The 24,690-nt window shown below is 35.0% G+C and overlaps 1 protein-coding gene and 2 long non-coding RNA genes across 5 annotated transcripts in view; 1 reads left to right on the top strand and 2 right to left on the bottom strand.

Moving 5' to 3' along the window:
- Positions 1-24,690, bottom strand: part of sfl (N-deacetylase and N-sulfotransferase sfl) — a 110,936-nt gene that overhangs the window by 41,820 nt on the left and 44,426 nt on the right. For both annotated transcript variants that reach the window (XM_028174552.2, XM_028174551.2), the window contains exons 2-4: positions 15,555-16,156; positions 13,413-13,604; positions 99-351 (exon numbers count right to left, since the gene is read on the bottom strand). In XM_028174552.2, the coding sequence (XP_028030353.1) occupies positions 99-351; positions 13,413-13,604; positions 15,555-15,769 (660 nt within the window). In that variant the 5' untranslated portion in view covers positions 15,770-16,156. The remainder of the gene's footprint in view (positions 1-98; positions 352-13,412; positions 13,605-15,554; positions 16,157-24,690) is intronic.
- LOC149500303 (uncharacterized) lies at positions 4,366-5,969 on the top strand. The gene is made up of 3 exons (XR_016325064.1): positions 4,366-4,927; positions 5,170-5,321; positions 5,692-5,969. It is a non-coding gene; the product is annotated as an uncharacterized LOC149500303 (long non-coding RNA).
- Positions 5,967-8,925, bottom strand: LOC149500304 (uncharacterized). Of its 2 annotated transcripts, XR_016325063.1 has the most exons (3): positions 6,805-7,153; positions 6,474-6,721; positions 5,967-6,369 (listed from the first exon to the last, which is right to left on the bottom strand). It is a non-coding gene; the product is annotated as an uncharacterized LOC149500304 (long non-coding RNA). The 2 variants fall into 2 exon arrangements; XR_016325062.1 differs by having other exon boundaries at positions 6,474-8,925.

Raw genomic sequence — 24,690 nt, forward strand, 5'->3', positions numbered from 1 at the left:
CTTAATCCACGTTAAAGCAGCTGTTGCTCTGTTAATACTTTGTAGAGTTCAAAAGGGATCGATAATTGAAATACGTGACCGATAACATCCCAACTCACCTTCAACCTCAAATTAGTATGCATGAATAGTGGAAATCCTTTTAGCTGTGCGCCGACCAAGGTCTCTTCGCTAGGCGTCGCGAAGCCGACTACTCCAACGGAATACTCCCGACAGTATTTGTCGAGTAGCTCTCGATTCCATTTATCCATATTGGCATATTTCGACAGAGATTCGAACACGATCACGCCGTAACGCCCCTTGTCCAAAGTGGTGAGTACAGGCAGACTCTTGCCTGCTACTTCAACTTTGTACCTAAGAGAAAGGATATGAATTTGAAATGTATTGTTTCCCGATACTTGCAACTTTAGTGTTATGTGTTCTCGTGACCACATGCCGTTATTGGCTTAGGATTGCGGATGAGTCGTAAACGCATCCATCACTTGTGTCATTACCAATAAAGCATACCATATGATATCAGATTGTTTTGAAGTCATGATTATTGATCGATATGTTTTATACGCAAGTACAATATTAAAAATAATATAAAGATTGATTTCGAACCCGTTTATTATTTTAAATTTCCTATTTCTTGTTAAAGTAATGTTTTAAATCATGCTTGAAATTAGCAGAAATGCCCATTTCAAAAATTTTACTTAAACACTTTAAATTAGAGAAAAAGAACAATATTATTGTAAGAATTTTTAGTCTCCTATATGGAGGTCCATAGCCAGAACACTAACGATCTTTCTGGTGTTAAGGTATTATAGTATATATCAGATTGTTAGTGCCACCTCTCGTCTTCAGATAAGCCCATGGAAGATAATTTATTCTAATTTATTCGCATTAAAATAGGGAGTTAGTGACGACATCACAAAAGGTTTAGCTAAGCTAAATATTTTAGATATCAGTAAGTTATTCTATACAGTTTTACGTTACGTACGGTAATATATATTTATGTATATACCTGATGAATATATCTATGACAAATAAGTTTTAAACCTGTTCATGAAAATGTATACATGGCGGTGGTGTGATAAAATATTGTTAGTTTTCAACAGGAAATCTGATATCGCATACCTATATGATAATATTTTTATTTATTTATTTTTATCATGTTATATGGGTTAACAACCCCTCTAGTATTAAATGGACCATAGACATCACAGCATGAATGATGCCAACCAGCTTGAGACGTGAGTTCAAAGTTTATTAAATAAAGTCTGTTACATCCTTTTGAAATGGAACGCCTGACGAAATTGCGACAGGAAAGACAGGTTGGGAATACCTTCCCGTGTCGTACGGTTCTAAAAATACACGAACAACTGTCATCAGTTACAGTAGTATTTTTTTTTGTTTGAGGACGAGCTCACCGCCCACTTGATGTTAAGTGGTTACTGGAGCCCATAGACATCTACAACGTAAATGCGCCACCCACCTTGAGATTTAAGTTCTAAGATCTCAGTATAGTTACAACGGCTGCCCCACCATTCAAACCGAAACGCATTACTGCTTCACGGCAGAAATAGGTAGGGTGGTGGTACTTATCTGTGCGGACTCACATGTGGTCCTACCACCACTGTAGTAATTACTTTATTGCGTATTTTTTATGTGGCAATTATAATAATGACTTCATAAATTAATTAATTTAGATTAAGTAACATCATTTTCATTCCACAACCAGAATACTTGATTAAATAAATCATTTCATATTGAAAGCCTCGAGACATAATACCAGTATTGTTAAAGAAATTGGAGAGGAAAATAATTGTATGCCTTCGTCTTCAGATGAACGAGCTTATTATTTAAGATCAATACCGTGAAAGAGACGAGAACGTATTTAGAAAACAACACAAAAGCAAATTTCTAAGAGTACAGAAATTATTTTTATTATTGTAATGTTGCTTTTACTTCAATAATTTTCGGATAGAGAATTTTTACGATAGCGATATATTGAGATTGTTCATATTTAATAAACATCTCGAAGATATGATATTAAATTAAAAAAATAATCAAAACGAAGCCCGACCCTTGTCGTACAGTTGTACAATTTAAATATCTTGACCCCGTCTCCAATAACAAAACGGGGTTCTGAATTGATTGGTTATACCGAAAATTGAACTGTCCAAATATTCGCCTTTGGGATGCTTGTCAATTTTCAATCAAAAACCTATCGACATACGTAAAGTCTGACAAGTGCCCCTATTCGATACAGACCTTTAAAAAATCGTTAGTAGGGAAATGAGCACAAGTAGATTTTTTTTTATTTTAGGCAGCACGGAACTATAGCGTGTTAGTTGCCCTTTTTCTCTTGCAGGGGCAACGTTTCAATTTGGCAAGCGGAGAGTGCTAGAGCCTATGGGAATTGCCACCCGAAAATGGCATTTAGGTACTTATCGTCCAGAATTCTCTTCCTACTAGCTAATGTAGATGTAACACAGAATATACTGGCGCATAAAATAGCTGTAGCTCATAATATAGCTATGAACTATTCTATTAATATCAAATGTGAAAACTACTAACAAGGTTTTTACAAATTTTTCTAATTAAAAATACCGAAAACTCGATTGGACTTAAATGTTCTTAATTACATTAATTAATGTGCTGTCATTATACGGAAAATAGCTTGCTTTAAAGTAGAGCACACGAAACGATCTACCTCGTCCGTGAACTGAATGCGACGAGGGCTAATTCGCGATAAGGGGCGCGAGTGAGTTCAATAAAGGGGAGCAATGTCACGACGCGTTCGACCTCGGCGACCTACAGCCCCTAAGGATACCATTTCCGTAAATATACCCGTATAACTGCGTCACAATTAACTACCTGAAAAAAAAAAGGCTCATGAAACTTCTTTAAATTCGAAATATGGATCTATCCGACTTAAGTCTGACGAAGGCACATTGGGGGTTATCTGTGGACGAAGGGCAATTAACTCTGGTATGTATACACAAACTTTCAATGTAAGCATCGTTTGTTATTTAATATTGTAGTTTTGGGCTGACCCGCTTTATTACTAACATTCGATTGAAACTAAGGAATTTGATTTTCAACATAAATAATAGTGAATAATTAAATTGTTATCGGTGGATAGCTGACGTTTTAATTTCGTTAGCTTTTGAGTTATGTGACTTGCTTCTAAGCTGAAGTCATCGTTTTAATTTAATTAAAAAAACCGCGTATAATACGAAAAAATAAATCAAGTTAATAGTGGCCTCTTCATATTTTTCAAGGTATGTTTGTGTTCTAAGGATTATTGAGTAAATCTTAACAGTCTGCCTAATTCCTACAAGTGCTTTTATGAAATTGATCAGAATCGATAGAACTTGATAAAACAGTAGACTTGTTTTATATAGACATTGATTGAAATTTCTATGTTAAGCAGTAAACTTGTTTTACATAAAAAATGGATTATTCGAACGAAATTGGCGTCTATGTTTACAGAAATTCAATTGAAATAAAATATTAATGAAATTGTAATGTAGTTAGAGTAAAAGCAAATTACAACAAACAATATCGTGATGAAAATGACTCGACTATCTATCCTACTATCTATCTATACGTCAGCGTTCGGACTGACTTAAAGTTAATTCTCAAAAATACTTAATTACTCCACATTACGTCGTTTTGAGTGAAACGAGCGTTAATGGAGAAAGAGGCAGTGAGATAAGGCGGGCCCAGAAGCGACGCGCCGCAACTGGTATGCCTCTAATGGCACTACTAACTAACTAACTGTCGCCGTAACGAGTCACTGCCGCGTCACTGCGGATGACTCCAGACTCACATTGCTTGCCTTTCACATTAGCGAGTCAGCTGTCACACTGTGCTTTACCTTACATTTAATCAATCTTACATGGTTGAATCAAACGAACCAAACTTGTCCGTAGAGTCGTGTTTGTCTTTCAATTATCCATTAATTTGACCGCAATGAATTACTAGGTCGAGGTTATTTGAACAATATTTGGGTCAATCGGAATTTGGTGATTGAAATTTTTCGTAATATAATTTTGATATAGATATTGAATTTAATTATTCAAATTTTCTAATTTCAACGTCCATAGAATGGGCTATTTTAATTATTTATTTAACTGGTTTATTTTACATTCGTTTAAATAAAATTATTAAACCTAGATTTATATTTGACTGTAGACTTGATAACTCTCACAGTATTTCTAATTCCTACAGGCTGGTAGTAGCGATTTCCTAAGCATTAGTTGCATTTTTGTTTAAGAGGTACCGTGAGCCGGTTTCTTAGTGCACAGTTAGTTTTAAGTACTCACATTCAAGGTAATTTAATTAAGCCAGTTTTGTAAAACCGCTCAGTGCTATTACGGCCGTTTTCAATAACCTATCTATCCCTAGTTTCGGTTACTAAAGATAGACAAATCTATATTTTTGTCCTTACTTACGTTCCAATAACCTATCGACGGGCAGCAGTTCCTATCGGATTTATCTATCCATCGTCGGGAGGACGGATAACCTGCTAAAGATAGAACGCTCATACAAATCGTGCTTACTTCCGTTTCAATATGAGTTTTAAGTAACTCTCCGGTAGGCGGCGCTATCTCTAGTATGGGCATTCGCTTATCTGTCAAAATCGGCCGGTTACATGTTTATCTTTCGAAAGTAAATCGCTATAATTTAATAATTGTTTCTCTTCATATTGGCATATTGTAGCAGTGATGATAGTGATATGGAATTATTTCAAATGTTAATGGATTGTGATGCAGATAGTGATAGTGAGGCCGATATCATATGGTTAGGAAAATAAAGATCGTCTGAATTACATGGCGAAGATCAATAATTACGAATTTGACTATAGATTTCTGAGCAAAGGTGTTGTGAATGAATTGATTAATTTAATGAGACCATATTTGAGTGTAACGTCAAAAAGGTAAGATAAATTTTAACCATAAAAGTACTCGTTATTACAACTTATATTTGTTTATAGCAATAGCAAAATTATACCTAATTTTTGTTGTGTTACAAAATCACACTCAACAGGAATTCTATAATACTGCTGGATTCCCATGGTGCCCTAAATGACATTCATATACTAATACAATAACCTGGTAGGCTATTTACCTTCATTCTTATTACACACTAATACCTCTACATTTTATATTTGTGTTACAGATTCAAATATAGGAGAGGAATTTAGAAATAGAAAAAGAGTATTTTGAATGTGTAATTTGTGTGCAATGCATCATTGATGTTTCAAAATGTTGTTGCTTGATGGCCTGGGTCTACTCATGATACAACTATAATTAACCATTCCGATTGAAAAGGTATTTCTTATTTATATTACCTTATTTATATTATTATTATTATATATTATTATTATATTTTATTTATTTATATTATATATTTAGGTGTTTATATGAATTTAATATGACACTATTATAATAAATTATCTACATATCAAGAGAACATTGATAACAAGGTGGACTTGGAAATTGCTATTTGCTTGCCGATAGAGGCTATCCCCACAACCCTATCTTTTAACGTGATTAATTAACCCACATACTCAATCGGAACGATTTAAAATGAATCACATATTAAAACAAGAAATACTATAGAGAGGTAATCTTTTTTTTAGTTAAGAGCTTGTTATACTGTATTGTAAAATAATTTAAGCGAATAATGTATAATTTTCAGATGCATTGGTGTTTGTAAAAGAAGACTCCCTGTATATCATTGAAAAGTAGATTAAAACTAGAAAATATGCAAGCTGTTATTATAGCTGCCATGCTGCATAATATCGTCAGAAGTATGAATTTAGAAGAATTAGAATCAGAAATTTCAGTCGCAGATACATTACAGGAAAATAATATAATTGTTCATAACAATTTTTCAAAACTTACATCTGAAATACAACTATGTACTTATAAATAATTGCTTCCAAAGATAATTTATAAAATAAACTCCAAAGATAATTTGACTATTTTTTATTTTCCAAAATGATAATTACATGGTAGTTAGTACATGCAAGATATTTAATTTAGAATTTGTACATATACTTAAAAAACTATCTAACATAAAATTATTATTGCCTACTTAATTTATGAAATTTAATATTCCTTTTAAGTAATTTTTAATTTTTTATATTATCTAAATCTAACTTAACTTTTGCTACCGTTTTCTTTATTTTCCAAGTCAAGTCTCTTTTTTGCTATTAGATATTCTGCTAATGCATTGTCCCTATGCTAGCCTTGCATTTCTTTTCTTCCATCTTGTTTCCGCTTGGCTGTAAAAGTGTTAAAAATATTATATGTGACCTACAACAATGTGCATGCTTTATCCAAAATTTCATCTGCAATCCTTACCACCTCCAGCCTGTAACAAAGAGCATAATTATTTCAAATACTACGGCAACCTGAAGAAAAAATCATGTTTATCAATGTGTTATTAGAGACAAACAATCAACTAATTATACTAACCTTACTAAGGTTGTTTCTTATGTTGCCGTAGCGTTCTTTAAGTTTTCCCATTTTAGTCGAAGCTGCGATGGAGTTCGTGGGAAACGACGAATCGACGAATTAAAATCATTTACAAGGGTTTGCCAAGCCTGCTCCTTCAATTTATTGTTTGTGGCATTTGTTGCCTTATTATTGAAATGTTTTTTCGCCGCCACAAGTTCTGCTAGAATCATCGTCTCATCTTTTGTCATGGGTGCTGCCTTTCTTGACTGAAAAAGATATATTTTCTAAACTTGAACTCAAAGTTTTCAAAGTAAAATTATTATTATCAATGTAGTTCATAGATACTTACAGAATTCATTTTATTTCACTGTAGCTCTTTAATTACACACTTAGAATTATAAACGAAAGTTTTAAAGCGTTTTGGAGGTAAGTCATCATCTAATATAGTAGGTAAACAATAGAAAAACAAACAAAAGAAACTGATCACTGCTTATTGGCAAACGGACTGTCAAAACGTTTCGTTTCATAATTTCGACTAGGATAAAAATAGCAATACGTCCAATTTAAAAAAATCTACATATGTTTTTATTACTTTTTGTTATAAACAAATGTGTTTATGATAGTCTACAATATGCTGGTTAAATTATAGTTATAATTTAGAATAAAATAAAATAAGTCTTGATCCTGACGTTGTTTCGTATTTGTAGTAGAACGAAACGTATCAAGAGGCTCGGATAAATCGGAGGGAAGAAGCTATCTACTGTTGGTTATAGAGAGATAGCACTTATCCGTGATTGTGAAACGCAAACTAAGGATAGATACGCTCTTGCTGATATTCGGAGATAGCTATCTATCCGAAAACTCAGATACGTTATTGAAAACGGCCGTTAGTGAGGTAAAATTATCTTCTGTGTTACGACAAAAAATTACACTATATTACTTTATAATGATGTTCTTTAGAAGTTCTCCTGTTCCATCTAAAATTTTATTATATTAGCTTGTAATTCGAACTTTAGTCCGATTAAAATTACGGATTCAAGAAAGGAAACCGCAAAATCGTCTAATTAGGGCTTTGGGCGATATTCTTCATTCGCGTTCAGGGTGTGGACAGACATAGTGTTTTTTTTTCCTACCTATGCTGATAGCCTTGAGAAGCTATTTCAGCTTCGCCCTAACGTGTAGGTGAGGTCACGGGTCTCAAGCCGGGGTGTTGCTAACACTGGCCCTAGCAAGAACAGTGCTTCGTAGAATCTAGCACCGGATGGGAAACGCAAACCATTGAGAAAATCCGGCGAGAAACTCAGTGGGTTGTATCTATGGGTTAATTCGCCCGTCGAACCCTTCGTTGCAAGCGACGGGTTCGACGAGGACGGTGACCGGTGCTTGTGTGTTTTATTAAGAACTAGCGGACCCGGCGAACTTTGTTCCGCCTTAGAGGTCATAAATGAACAGACTTTTGATTTTATCAAGGTCAATGTTTTATTTGGATAATTAATGTAAATTAAAAAAGCAAGTATTTTAATGATTCTTATTGGCCATGTATTTTAGTTGTTATTATTATTATTATATTTTCTTGTTCTTCTACAGTTCTTTCACTCGCAATTTTTCGAATCCTAGTTGCATTACGGTTTCGTCGGGAAAGATTTGATCGTGTTGGTCACGGCATGGCTTTGTTAATGATTACCTATCTCGGCACAATAAGCTAATAGAAACTCGAAACAAACACATCAACCGGTCAACTTCAAAATTCTAATAGACTTACCTAACCATAGACTACATTAGATTTAGCTGTCAGTTGAGTTTTGTTATTCCATATCAGTTGCGTTTCGTTATACCGCGTTTTATGTCACGTCCCACGGAAACGTGTTAAAAAGTATCCTATGTCCTTCTCTTGGTTCTAAGCTACCTCTCCACCAAATTTTCAGCGAAATCAGTTCAGCCGTTCTTGAGTTATAAATAGTGTAACTAACACAACTTTCTTTTATATAATAGAAGACTAGTTGACCCGGCAGACTTCGTAGGGCCTCAATCGATAAATAAAAGACCTAAGCTTTGGTATAAAATAAACTTAAAGCAAACAAAAGGAATCCGTCCGACGGGGGACACATCAAAAGGAAAACAAAATTGTTATTTTTATTTAATTCCGAGCATTTTCATATTTATCTACCTTTTAAACCTTCTCTGGACTTCCACAAATAATTCAAGACCAAAATTAACCAAATCGGTCCAGCGGTTCTCGAGTTTTAGCGAGACTAACGAACAGCAATTCATTTTTATATGTATAGAAGATAAATAGATATGCGCTGTATTTGCGGTGATTTGTTCTAACCAGGAACATACGCTCTAAAAACGAACAACAAGGATATTTCATTCAGTGCCGTTTTATTTCCACTCCGCGATGTGGAAGTAGAGGTACTCCACGGCCGTAGTGGGAAGAAATGCATGCGCTGAGTGCCTGACCTAAAAATACCAGGAGGGGACAGCTAGTGATAATTGTTATAGTCTAAAGGACAAGACGATCGTTGTATATGTATCGAGCGACCATGCCAGTGTTAGAATCTCTCAGGGAGGTACCAATTTTTCTTACAAAATATGATGACACAAATGACTTCCGCGGTATAGGAATAACATTTTGTTATACAATAAAATACGAAAAGAAAAATTAAAATCTAATTATTATACAACTGAGACATTGATCTCAAGCTGGGTTTTTTTTTTATTGCTTAGATGGGTGGACGAGCTCACAGCCCACCTGATGTTAGGTGGTTACTGGAGCCCATAGACATCTACAACGTAAATGCGCCACCCACATTGAGATATAAGTTCTAAGATCTCAGTATAGTTACAACGGCTGCCCCACCCTTCAAGCTGAAACGCATTACTGCTTCACGGTACAAATAGGCAGGGTGGTGGTACCTACCCGCGCGGACTCACAAGAGGTCCTAACACGAGTAAAAAGTGGGTGGCGGTATTTACGATGTGATGTCTATAATCTTCGGTAACCACTTAACACTAGGTGCGCCGGGAGCAAATTCACCCATTTATTTAAAAAATACTGCTATAGAAATGAATTCAAATTAACATAGCTTTTTGAAAAAACGAACTTATTTGTTTTAAACTCTACTTAATACGATCTACTTCATCATAAATCAGTAACAGCATCTGTGTCCTTAAGTTTTGAATTATACACCGAAACGTTTCGAGTCACAACTCATGATGCAGAATAAACTTTACGTGAAGTTTGTTTATCTGTACAAGAGCACCATCTTGGAAAATTAAGATAAACTTTGGAAATATGAGTTTTGGGAAAAAAATGTATAATTGTTACACAGTTAAATGCGTCGTCTTTAGTATTAACAGAAACTTACTAAAATCGTCGCACGTTGGTAATCTATTGTTTGTCGCTCATGATGAAAAAAAATTAACTGCTTGAAGAAACAGTGTTCATATTTTATTTTCTCAATTCTCGTATACGCGAAAATTAAACGTCACATTTTGTTGCAGATACAGATACAAATTCCAAAAACATTTGCAAAACAAAACTTGCAGGAATCTCGAGAAGGACCGTAAAATTACCATGCTCACTGCCCAATGTTTCATTGCGTGCGTGCCTAGCCATCGCGGACCTCACTCAAGCTTGAAAAGATTACACATTCTGTAGTACAGAAAGGGTGGAAAATATCACTACCTGCAACGACTGGTAAACAGTGAAAAAAAAGAAGGGATAGTAAAAAAATCACGTCCTTGATTTACGTTTAAGTGGTCTGCAAAAACTTTGTACTCCTTTTTATGAAAATTGCGCGGACGGAGGTGTATGGAATTTCCCACACTTATAGAGAATATAGAGAAAGAGTGCAAAATGCAAATCTTTTTTTTTTAATTATGCATTAAAAATACTTTAAATTAATAAGAAAAACATTTCACACACTACCATATTTTGACACACTCGCGCATATATGCTCTTTTGTCAAACTTTTTTTATTGTTTAAAGTGGTCTAAAGTCTGTAGTCAAATTTAGAATAGATTAATATTGTTTGTCTTTATTATTATTTGTCTAAAGTGTAACCTTGGCGAAATCTGTGATTATAAAAGTGAAGTCTTTGAGAATAGAACCATAATAATGTTCAAACTTATAATTTAAATTAATAATTATGATCGAATTTCGTCCGTTGGGCGATCACTAGTTTATGTAATGTTTTGCGACTCGCTAACATGATAGCACTAGTTAATTTAACTGTAGGCCGTTGTGTCAAATTTTGGTAAATTGAAGTTAACAGTGGATAGTTATAACATGTACCATACATGGCCATGGAATAAATAAGTTAAGGATATATAATATACATTTTATATGAACTATGACATTCCTGTTATTGGATTTTCTTGTATGATGCATTTTAGCAAATAAAATGTGAAAATAAAATTGGAAACGTTTTTTGAACCCATGTTCAAATGTAAACCCATGTCACTTTGTTAACATTAATATAATAGGCAAATATATTATAATACATAAATTTATTTTACTAACATCAATCTACACGTGGCAGCATAAATTTCCTTTTTGTTTTTCGTTTGATGGATTTTAATTAGGGCTTATTTATCATCACATCACAATTAACTATTAAAGCCCATTAAAAAATTAAGATACTAACAATTTTAATCAATGAAATTTGACTTCCTGGAAAGGTTACGTCAACATGTTTGTTTATAAATTCACTAGCTTTTGCCCGCGACTCCGTCCGCGTGGAATAGTTACTTTGACATAACCCTAAATTTTACCCCCACTTCATTTACGTAGGAAGAGAAAAAATAATAATTATAGAATATTAAGGAGCTATTTAAGCCCCGATTTTGAATCATTCTTTATTGGTGCTCAACTTGTATAGGTCATACCGTGATTTTATATAGCCTATAGCCTTCCTCAATAAATGGGCTATCTAATACTGAAAGAATTTTTCAAATCGGACCAGTAGTTCCTGAGATTAGCGCGTTCAAACAAATAAACTCTTCAGCTTTATAATATTAGTATAGATTAGCGGATACAGATAATACAGATAAACGAGGTTGTAAGTTGATGTAACTACACTCAAAGTTATAGTAAAAGTTTATTAAGAAACCGAGAATCTAGAAAAAAAAACTGTTGCCAGTTTTTTTAAATGTCACGAATAAATGTGCAATTTATCGTTGACATGTCTCTGTATTTCGTGGTCGTTATATTCGAACTGTATTTTTAGCTTGTTCTTACGGGAATTTAATAATTTTGTTTGCATAATTCGATAGACGAGCACGCCTAGATGACTAAATAATCCCTACTAAAGACAACGCTAAAATGAAACCCATGAATTCTGTATAGTCTATACTAATATTATAAATCTATTCTAATTATAAAGAGAAAAGATTTTTTTGTTGGTTTGTATTGAATAGGCACCGAAACTACTGAACCGAATTGAAAAATTCTTTCACTGTTTGGAAGCTATACTATTCGCGACTGACATAGGCTATAATATTTTTTGAAAAAAATTAGCGATTCTTACTAAAACTCCAATAGTGTAACCCAAGGTGTAAACAAATTACCTAAAATATTATTTACATCGCGTGCCCTGCGAAAACTATTGATGACATAATAGACTAAAATAATGTACTACGACTTTGTAGAACACATTATTATTTACAAAAAGTGTCGCGACAGCATATGTCTAACTATTATAGTTATGCCGCAATAAGTGTTCTTTAGTTTAAAAAAATAAAACAACGTCAAATATCGTTGAAATTTTTGTGAAGAACGGACCCGAACGGAGCCGGAGCGGGCCGCTATACAAAATAAATACACTGCCTGGATTCAATCCACTCTCACGTGTATCATCAACAACTAAGTCGATCGATTTTAAAATGCTTCAGTTGACGAAAAATTATAAAATGTTTTTAAAAACCTCTATCTCCCTGTCCTTTGGCTCGAATGGAGCATAAAAGAGTCTGTATATTAGACTGAAAATAACTGTACAATACTTTTTAGTTTATACCCGAAATCGACAATTAGTATTCCGTTTTGTTCTTCCTCTAGAACTAAAGGATTTTTTGAAATAATGTAAAATGTACTTTTACTATGCTTATACTATGTTCTATTCATAAGGTTGGTTGCGGTATACGACACCTTTATACGAAAACTATTGCTATGTAAATCACGTATTTGCTATCTTGGCTGTCAGCGGCAAAAGTCCATCGACTGGCGTTTTTGGCAAGAAATAACAAACATTTTTCGGGTTAAATTAAAATAGCACGCCCACTTTACTATGTACATAATATATGATGGTGTTTAAATAAATATTTGTATTCTTAGCTAAGCGTTAAGAAGCATTCGACTTTTTATAGAGTGCGTGGGCCACACAGTTTCACTCGTGTAACTCCATCGAAAGCTAGCAGATACGAGAAAATCCCTCTTCATTTGCTTTAGAATATTATCTATTTGGTTTCTGTACTTCAACTGTTTGCCGGAGTCAGGTAAATAACGGCGTCAAAGTAATCTTGATCTCGAATATCTTATATTGCTGATTAAATTATAAATATCGATTGAATTATGTCAACGGGTTCCGGTAACTTAACACCAGGTGGGTCTTGAATTGGTTCGGCCGCGAGGTCTAAGTCGAGAGAAGTTAAATTATATAAAAACTTTTTTCTCTTATAAGCCGGAACGGTGTGTCACACCAGAAATAGCCAAGATAACTAACTACACGAGTTCAAAATAGACCCAACTAGAAGAAATAAGTGTTTATATTGTTAATGGGACGGGTTGTGATTGCCATATAATCAATATCCATGAATAATTCAAATCTTTTAATGCGAGGATAAAACAAACACGGCCAACAATCACGATCGAAGCTTGCAAATCGTTCGAATTCCTCCTAAAACATACAGTACGCCTTTTGAGGAGTAAACTGACATCTTAAAGGGAGGTTGTCTTACCTTATACGGTTGGCGACGAGGAGCTCGGCGATGTCGCGGCCAAGTCGTGAGTAGGCCGATTCTACTATAACAAGTACTTTAGCGTCGATACGAAGTCGGGCGTCCGAACGATGGTCGCGCGCAGCTTGTTGTTGCGAAGCGAGCAATGAACACTGGGTGAGTGGACGCGGGATTCGATCTCGCCACACTAAGCTATTCAAAAAAATAATAAACAAGAAATATATTAAATTAATTATAGAATGATAGACATTTTCTACTAAGATGGAACACGCGATGACGATATGTATTTACTTCCATTTAAGTTAAAATGACTTTCAAGAATTTTAAGATAAACAATGAATTTTAACTATGGCTAATTTTTAACATCAAATTTCTGCGTTACAAAAAAAATATGGAGAAATCAATCAAGCACCGCTAAAGTTAAGGCCGCATTTCAACATCCGAGCAGAAGCCACATCAAAGCGCCATTAAGGTTTATCTCAATAGCGTAAAATAAATAAAGGCAAGAATTTGCGGAAATATTTTATCCGTAGGCAGCTGAAGTCCTCTGAGCCGCGGCTGAGACTTGTGGCTCTTTGCTTTAATGAAAACCACGTTTCAACCTACAACGAGAAAACTTTAACGACGAGTTTTATGAGTGTATTGCAAAAGAACCGGATTTTTTTTTTTCGAGAATTGAAAAAAGACACTCTTTTATACCCATTATAATCGAAGTTAAATATATAATAATTTTTTTTTTAGTGAAAGCGAAAGAAGGTGTTCTGAGGGCTCAGCTCATTGCGTTCCGCTAAGGAATTAATTTCAAACCCGCTTTTTGTGAGAAACATAATTATCATAGCGCTGCGGAATACGGAATCTAATTTCATTACATTATACAAAATTGAATTTAAGTAGGCACTATCAAACACTGAAATAAATAATCCTCCACTCCGTGATGTTTTCTTAAGCTTAAGTCCTTAAACCACATTTGTAGAAACGTATCCAAAACAGCGGGTAATAATTGTTTATCATTGAATGAATCCACTTGCACGATTTCTACAGTAATGAAATAAGATTTACCTTGATTAAATTGAATATGCAATTTCGAAAAGGGCACATGTCGCATATTTTGTCAAATACGTTTTTTCATATACATGTAATTTTGAGGCTAACCTACACCCATTTTATAATAATTCCAGTAATTTTCAATTAATAATTAACATTAAAATATATCTCAAAAGTTATTATTTTAAATTTTACACTGCTTTAGAAAATAATCAGTTTTTTTCATTTCCTGAACATTTTACATTTTCAGAGATGTGCCCTTTTCGAAATTGCATATGCAATTATAGTTCCACTTAAAAGACAAAATGCACTTCTAGTTGGATAATTCAATTAAATGATAATAAAACAATACCTACTCCTTTAAATGAGAACTTCTTTGCGGAGCAGCTTCCTTTAATTAGGCAGAACACAAGTTTTGCTATAAATCCTACCTAACCAGCGAAACTTACCAGCCCCGTTGCTCATCTTAGCGGTGGTAATTTTAAGCCGATAAAATAAAATATTATGGTCCAAGCTTCGTGACGTTAATTTTATAAATTTACGTTGTAAATAACTGAGAAATGTAAAACGCTGCTTCCTTAATTTAGCTTTAGAAGCTACTTTTCGCATAGTTATTTATAGCAATGCTTACACATAACAATACTAATATTTATGCATTTTTTTATCTAAGCATTGACGTTACTACCATTAACAAACATACAATTTTATTTTAGCTATATGTCGTGTAGCTTTGGGCTATTATTTAGTAACAACGATCAAAATGTTAATTCATTGTAAAGGACGATTATTAAATGTGCTGCTATGAAACGTTAAATAAAACCACGAGAACCAATGACTAACCCCGATATATTACCGAGAGATATAAACGACGATGAATGTTGTTCGAACACGATAATTATGTATTATTAATTCATATCAGCAGCGTGTTTTCTGTCGATATGTAAATTGGATTTTGTGCGAACGAAGCATATTTAATTGAGAATTTTATTCCGTAATTACCAAATTTTCAGTCAACATAATTCAAACGTATGTAGATAAATTTCATAGTGAAACTTGTAACAAAATTTAGAGAAACAATCCGGGATTAGCTGTACTAACCTGGTCAGAGGTATTGTGACATAATAGGAGTAAAACAATATGGTGAGGACGGATAGCAGCATGACGCCAGCGACGCATTTTCTGACGTTGACGTGACTGGCCAACCAGAAGCAACACCGCGGCGCTAACGTCTTATGGTTATGCGAGTATTCGCCACTCCCGCACTCAAGTAATGGAGCGCGAGCGCCCCGGTTTTCGCCCGTCATTCTTAACATTTACACGCACCACTATATTTACACTGAACAGTAACACTTAGGCCTCTAAGGAAAACACTTCTAAACGTTTCTATCTGGGCACCCTAACAGCTGCGTTTGTCCTTGGTGGTGACGTTTTCTGTCGCCACCTGCAGTGTTTCCACATTTCATAGCGCCGCGGTAGGGTATGAGAGTGCGCGTACGCGGGGTGGCAGTATGCGCGCGCTCCGCAGTTTATGGCCATCTCGAGCCGACCAACGCGTCAGTTCCCGGTTTAAAAAGGCCGCTGACGCATTTTGGCGGGTTGTGCTCATCACGGCGATGTCGTTCGCTGTTGCTGATAGAGCCTATGGCATCCGTGTCTGACGCCATCCACACTCAGCAGGCCCCTCGGTCATCGATATGATTCTAAAAAAAAACAAAAAAAGTAAATTAATAAAATATTCTACTTTTTACTTAAACATATAAGTTATCGATCCCATTAACGTAAAGGTAGGTAATAACTAATACTGTACCAAAAAAGAAAATTGAACACTGACAGAATTTATCAACATGAATCTCTTTGGTTCGTCGATTCGTCAACATTACGGACGAAAGTCATTTATATTGTTAGACTCACATTGAAATACTACTCTGGTCGTGTCGAATGAATAATGAAAGTAATCTTTATATCAGTCTAAAAACTTTTTTGGGGTCTAAGAACTATGAAGCTATATTTTTTTATTGCTTGAACCATTGATTTCAATTACAAAATCAATGATGGCATTTAGGTTACGTTGTCTGTGCATCTTATTTTTATCTTCAGTTAATCAAATTGCTGCCACAGAGAAAAGTGTTTGAAAAACACTTAATTTACCGAGGCACCAGTAAACGATGTTCTGTCAATTTCTCTGTGTATGTTGCTCGACCGACTTGATAAGAAATTTCGAGAATGTCAGTCGCCGTCTTCAGTAAGCGAACGAACCGTAATCGAGGGACTGGAGCATATGTGAATTTCCTCAGTAAAGTCCATTATATAGACATTTCTGGGTTGTAATGAAAGAAAATTTTGTGAAAAGAAAATGTAAATGGATGGTTTGTTTTGTATCAATCGACTTAAAACTTTTTTAGTTATTAAAACTGGAGAAGTTTGATTCAATTGTGATTATCGGTTGATATTTTGTATATCGAGCTTGTTTTTCACAGCGTACCTTCCAACCACGACAGCAACCTCCATCAGTAGACAGAAACGCGCCTAGAATCTGTGATTGTGCGCCCTTTGAATGTTAACTAGCAGATGACCCGCTGCTAAATGAACCACAAAAGGTCTTGAGAGGTCAATTAACGAGCTCACCAAGCCCCATGATAGTTTTTTTTTTTTTTGTATTCACATCTTTGTTATATGTAAGGTTGCTAGGTTTATTTATTTAATTTTCTGTACCAACAAAGTTATCTATCATCAATTCAGAACATCGACGAATTAACATAGAAGACAATTAGAAAAAGAAGAGGTCGGCGTGGCCTAAAAGATATGACGCCCGGTCTATTCATATCTTGAACGTAGGACGTCTTGTGAGTTTGCATGGCTAGATAGATATCAGCACCCTGCCTATTTTTGCCGTGAAGTTTGAAAGGTGGAGCAACCGTTGAAATGTAAAAACTGAGAACTTAAAACTCACGCCTCAAAGTGGACGGCGACATTTACGTTTTAGATGTCTATGGGCTCCGGTAACCACGTTAGACCAGGTGGGCCGTGAGATCGTCCACCTATCTAGGCAATAAAAAAAACATATATTTCGTGTCTTACAATTAAATCAGTGCAAGCGGATAGCTCCGAGCGACCATTAACGAAGACCCTGCTGCCGTGGTTTCTAAGGATTTTAGGATAGATTAGATGAAATTAGATACTCTAGCAACATGATCTTCAGAAAGTGAATTAAAAGCGCACTACTAAATCACATTTAATAATAATACCGTTTAATTTCGCGTTTGTTTTCTTCATTTGATATTTTCACGTTTTAAATACTCCAGTTCTGTGGTCGGAAAAGTCCAGTCAGTTAGTTACCAGTCTACGAATCATACATTTCAAGATTAATTTGTTTTAAAAAAAAAACCGTTTCAATGATTATTTTGAGTAATGCCACCAGATCAGTGTCAGTTAAAATATTTTGCAAGCATTTCATTGTAAGCGTAATTAATACGAAGACAAACGAGCAAGTGTAGCGTGATGAAAAAAACCCAGGGAGCTGTTAATTAAAAGCCGAGAAAAAGGTTTAAGAACGTTTATCTGGCTGGGTTACAATTTTTCCTGGGACGAAATTTCGGAGAAAGAAATGTAAGGACAATGAGTGACTTAATTGGGGTGTACTGAAGTACGGTTGCAATTCATCATGGTCCATCTATTCGGAAAATTCCTGTTTTTTTTAAATACACTTGGCTATTTAATGAAAAATCAAATCAATGTCCGAACAGATCCAAACTATTTTAATAGTTGTTAGAATTAAGTGACATTGTCAAAACCATGTAAACCGGAAACTGGTTGACAATATTTGCGATATGTCGATATCTATACTGACACGGAACATTACACGCGAATCTGTACTTAGATACCGATGCATTAATCTCATTACATAGACTAAGCGTTAATGATATGGACAGGTTATCGACCGGAACAATTTATGGAGCTGCTGAAATTAGTTATCATCTTAGTATATCCTCCATATTTCGTACAAAAATTGACTTGCAGTTAGTTGTCTAAGGCTAAATGATAAAATGCCTTGTATTTCAATCGAGCACTGTGACTATGCCGGTGTTGAAATACCGCTGCCAGGTACCAAATTTTCTGGGGAAATACTTACTTAGCTGGTATTTTATAAGAAAAAATGTACTTGCTTGCGGGACTCGAACACCGGCTCAGTTGCATTGCTTGATCCGATTGCACAGGGCGTCTTATCCTTTAGGCCGTGACGACTTCATGCATTCCGGTTCGTAGAGTGAGACAGTCGATATGCTTACAATTCATTTGAGAATACGACCTTATATCTCAAGGTATGTGACGGCATTTAGGTTGATATGTCTATGAGCTTCGGAAACCATTCAACGCCACATAGACCGAGAGCTCGTTCACTCACTCACCAATGTAATAAATAAACAAAAAAAAAATACATTTCAAGAAATCTTATTCGATATACCTACCTACTATTGTCATAAACAAATCTTTCCGTTAACAATGTTTTCTTTTCACGTGTTTTAGTTAGTTAGTTATTCACTTTGTTATATCGAAGTTAAAGACAATGCTGTCGCGGTTGAAACGAAGGGACGGGACCAAGTTATTATAACTTTGCTCGTTCACCACACCTCGTCACACACCCGTTCCAAATCCCGCATAATAATACCACGGCTAAACGTGAAACTCCTATAATGTGCGGTTCACACTTCTAAAATATTGGGACGTGCGAACCAAAAGATACGCTGACAATGACAGGGGTTGTCGAATGCCATTAAATGTTACGAAAGTGGACAGATGGTAGAGGTCGGACGGAGTACGATGGTCAGTTTTGTAGTACATTTATTCCCTCACGATATACTGTGCTTAAAAATAACAACACACTTAAAATTTCATGTTTCAGTCATAAAATGTTGGATATGAAATGACAAAGTATTAAAGGAACGATAACATTGCAGAAATGTCATCATTAAGGCGAGGGAGATGAAACCCACAATTCGCCCGCATATTAGGTCAAGATTAATTGCCCCTAACATCATCTGTCAACCCGAAGGGACATTCGTGGACGTTTTGTTTGCTGTACAAATCGCGTTACATATCGGTCTTGTAGAAAATTGTATATGTATAACTTGGATTTATTTAAAATGGAAATAATTAAAATACAACATGCAAAATGGAACATACGATAGGACATTCAAAGTGAATTCAAGGGTTACAAAAGACTAATCATTTGAGTATGTTACAAACATTTGAATTTTGCACAAGAATGATTGATGCACAGCATTTAGTATCTATATAATAATACGTAAAACAAAAACTTTGTATCCCTTTTTACGAAAATTGCGCGGACGGATGAGTATGAAATTTTCCACACTTATAGAGAATATAGAGAAGAAGTGCACAATGCTAATTTTTTTTTAAATAATGCATAAAAGATACGTTAAATCAAAAAAGAAAACATTACACACACTACATGCCATGTATTTGACGCACACACGCATGCATACTATTTATTGTCAAACTTTTGTTCTTGACATCTGTGGTCAAATTGAGAATAGATTAAATATTGTTTGACTTTGTTAATATTTTTTATAGTGTAGTCTTGGCGAAATTTGTGATTATAGAAGTATAAAATACAATCATAATAGTGTACAAACTTACAATTCCAATTAGTTATAGTCGAATTTCGACTACTGCGGGACCTCTAGTTTATTATAATCGAATCCCATTAATTATTTCTAAGGTGAGTTAGTATTAAAATTCATAATCATCCTAATCTCTTTAGGTCAAGCATTAGGTTACCTAAAGTGCTTTTCTATCACATTCCTTCCCGGGGGTTACGCATCACCCAGGAAAGGTGTGACTTAAGATATAATTATTATTATTCATTTATTTTATTCATAGCGTTACAGAGTGTATTCGAAAACGTTGTTGTCTATGTCTGTTACCTGATTATTTAATTTGCTAAATGCACCCTGCAGGCCGTACAACAATCAAGGGCTAATTGTGATTCCGCTAATTTGCATTGGCGTGACGACTTGCCTCCAGTTGCCAGCCGACGCTTCTGTTTGTTTTACTTCTCTCATTTCCACTAACGTTTATTTGTGTTACATTTACAAACGAGAAATACTCGAGATAAAATTAGCATTGTTTATTTTGTCCGATAACGTTTATGCGATTGAATAGTTTTTACATTAAATTTTATCTATTCATTTTGAAATCTTAACATTAGAAGCTGCTTATGAATCATCCTATAGCTGGTTGCTGTGAATTATTGCCACTTAGTCGTATCTAGTTGATGAAAGACAATCAGTTCTTGTTTCAATATTGATTTCGTGTTTCTACATAAATTACGGCTATGAATTATAGCGTTAGATTATAACAAACGGTATGGATGATATCTCCACAGCAGTTCTGAATACACGTCTTGCTTGATTCAAATAATAAAGGTCAAAAATCTCGAAAAGAAACTAAGATAGGAAATGCATCTGATATGTTCACAAATCTTGAGCTATTCATTCCGTTATTTTCTTTAAAATAATAACTTTATTCTTATTCGCAGATAAGAATAATTAACTATCATCATCATCATCATCATCATCAACCTTAAACAAAAAATAATCAGGATGTAGTTAGGCACTTTTTCGTTCATTAGAATAGTTTTATTTTTTTTGTTCTGAAACGAAGTTTTCTAACGCGGCTTGTAGTGGAGGTTGACTAATAGACATTGTCACGTTAAAGACAACGTTAAAAATGAACGCTCTTTACTTAAACAAATGTGACCATGTAAAGAATCGCAGATATATAAATGAAATTTGCTGCAATAGGTGGGCCGTTAATCCGTCTATAAGTGATCAGTAAAAAAGACGAGCGATTTGTTTAAAAAAATGTATCTGTCATAATATTTGAACTCAAGAAGAGCACACAATTTGATATGAGTACAGCAGAAGTCTTAGCCTTTAGGAACGAACTCTTTAAAAGCACAATAGTGTTGCAATACAGGGACAAGACAGTTTTTGTTGTGAACAGCAGCGTTGCGCCTAAATTATACAAACAACAAAGTTGGTTTTTGTTTCAACTAAAATTTATTAATCGTATCTAATATACGATTACGATTAATTTGCTTACATAAAGGAAAAGCAATAGCGTTTTCCGTTAATGACGTCGGGTAGGGCGTGAGCCCGGGACGTGGACGCGTGATAATCTCCCAACCATTAGGCCCGACCACTCGCTCGCAAATCGTCCGCATATTTTGCCCAAGATTAATTGTTCTCGAATATCATCTATCACGGTGAGCTCTCTCGTGACCGTCACTGGCAGTGCGTACGACATTTTATTTGAGATACAATGGCTCTACAGCAGACCTCAGCGGCTGAGGTAATTAAATAATTGTGAAAATAATGACACGCCACAAAATCAAAATTTACTTACGAGTTTTTTTTTTTTTTTTGTAGAAGTGTTACTATAATTTTATTATTTTTGTTCAGGAGAGTGAAATTTGTTTTCAAAATATACCTAGAAATGTAAGTAGACGATTGAGTAGGTTTATGAACAGGAAATTAGTAAAAAAGTATTTGAATTACAAAACAATTTACGTTGCAGTTATAAAGTAAAACGTGTTTTATCGTAAAATTTACATATTATCATTGTAATACTCCCTTATTCCAATTTTGTTACCCGGCATAAGGGGATCACGGACTTTCCGAAAAGATAAATCCGTAGTTAAAAATAGTCCCGGCGAGTTTATTGCGCAACGGACAAGAACAAATTGAGTCAATCTTTTTTTTGCCAGAGACGAAAAACCGAAACGCTTCACATTTTCAACGTGTAAAGTTCGAATATCAATCAGTCGACCTTTTTTCAATAACGTTACCACAGGGATCCCTTTAGAACCAATTTTTCGAGTAATTTCGCTCTTAGATCCGGGTGTCCATTGGCTTTCAGCGATATTGAGTTTGTTATCGAACAATGAAAAATTCTTCACCACAGAATAATGTAAGCTCATTTCAGTTCGTCACGCTAAAATAGCTTGTGCTGTGCGCGAGCTCCGTTGGCAAGGAGTTTTAAGAAAATATCTCTTTGTGATTCGGAAATAAAGGTGTTTTGGAAATGGTTTAAAATATAATTTTAAACTTTTTTTTTTGCATATTACACATTATTGACGGAAGGGATCTCGAATATATAAAAAAAAAACAATTTCAGTGAATCAGTTCATCTAGAAGCAAAATTAAGGTAGAGGAAGTATTATAGACATAATTTGCACAATGCGGTAAGGGTCCAAAACTAAAAGAGACTTCGCAATTATAGTCTTGAGTAATTACTCATTAAAAATGTACGGTTTTACTATAAACGAACTCAGAACAATTCTGTGCTATGTTACGTCTGACTCCTTAACATAGATACATGATTTCGTATGGTAATGTTGGTAGACGATTAAGCGGTCCAACTCCTTTTAAAGCAGTTTGTAACTTTTCTCTTTCTGCTGTTTTCTGATTGTTAGTGGTGAACACCAGATCCAACAACCCGGGGGCAGGAAAATGGTATGAAGGCGGGGATTTCAAACCTCTGGCTTTGTAAAATTATCCTATTGTATTAATGACATTACGAGTATTAGTGCATTTAAGGTATTTGCCAGTTTCCTTTTATTTTATAATAGCTACTTTTAAAGGTTCACTTGGGACATTTAAAGCTTGTTTGATTATGAATAATCACACTTTATCTCTTTTATTATTACTTTTAGTACGGTTGTTTCTATTTAATAACGCCATTGGAGTTGCGTGTGCATTGTCGTCTGAGCGGCAATGTCGTGTCGTGTTAAGCCTGCAATGTTATTAAATGAAGTCTGGTAGTCTGACCGACCATGCGTGTCGTGATGCAAGCCTTGACGATGTAAACGTAATCCATAACGCAGTACACAAATCAATCGCGTGTCTAGGAAAGCGAATTTGATGACATTTCTTGATTCATTGTGCATCAAAATATGAACAGTATCATGAGTACTCGCACTAATAATATTTTTTTTATTCTTTATTGCTTAGACATCTACAGCGTAAATGCGCCATCCACCTTGGGATATAAGTTCTAAGGTCTCAAGTATAGTTACAATGGCTGCCACACCCTTCAAATCGAAACGCATTACTGCTTCACGGCAGGGTGGTGGTACCTACCCGCGCGGACTCACAAGAGGTCCTACCACCAGTAAATTTTATTAGGTCAATCGTGAACAATTGTTAGGTACGAATTTCATTCGAAAAATTTGTACCCGTCTGCGGGATTCGAACACCGGTGCATCGCTAGATACGAATGCACCGGACGTCTTATCCTTTAGGCCACGACGACTTCAAGACTTCATGAAGTACTTTGAATAAAGTCGACTTCTAACTACGAACGGATGACGGGGAAATTGTGGCAGCAAGTAGTTCGATGTGAAGGCGTATCGGTAGTTCTCTGCCAGAATACCATCATGTAAGATTGTCTGGCTTCTTTGATAAAATATTTACGTAACGTGTGAGTACACGAGTGTTTTAAGGATCCTGTTAGAATAGCATTTCTATTGTTACGGCATGAGCGACAGTGAGCGGCTAATTAATAGAGAGAGCTTCATCAAGTCGTTGGTTCATCTTATGAAAGGATCGAGTCATCCAGTTCGCGTTACCAGATAAATATACTGAAATCTAATATTCATTTCATCAAAAGGAGCGATAATAAAATAATTTTATTATTTATTTTACAAGTAACAAATACCCACTAAGCCATTAACGTACATTTTTTCACGAACAATAAAATAAGTAATCAAACCTTATAACTCGTTCGTGATGTGAATAAGGACTTATGATAAGGCATCGAGAGAATACTGATATAAAGAATGAAAAGGATATAGAGCCGCACTTTTTGCGGGTGAATTTTATAGCCTAAGCGTTCGTAGTGGACCGAAAAACTATGGTAAAGGCTATAAATAACAGCAGCATCGTATAAAAAGCTGATGTCGATAAGTTGTACGACGTGAAATGATAGCGGTTAGATACTCAATTTTTACAAAATGAATCTTTGCCGCTCAAATATAATTTATTTTTCATAGATCTTTATAGGTCAAAACGGTGACTAGCATTTAGTTTTTATACTGCTTAGGTGTGTGAACGAGCTGACGGCGTATATGGAGTTAAATAGTTACCGGAATCTGTAAAAATAACTTAAATGGCGTCACCCAAGTTGAAAAATGTCGAAAACTCAATTATAT

Source organism: Bombyx mandarina, chromosome 22 (genome assembly GCF_030267445.1).
Source record: "Bombyx mandarina strain Sakado chromosome 22, ASM3026744v2".
Taxonomy (NCBI): Eukaryota; Metazoa; Arthropoda; class Insecta; order Lepidoptera; family Bombycidae; genus Bombyx; species Bombyx mandarina.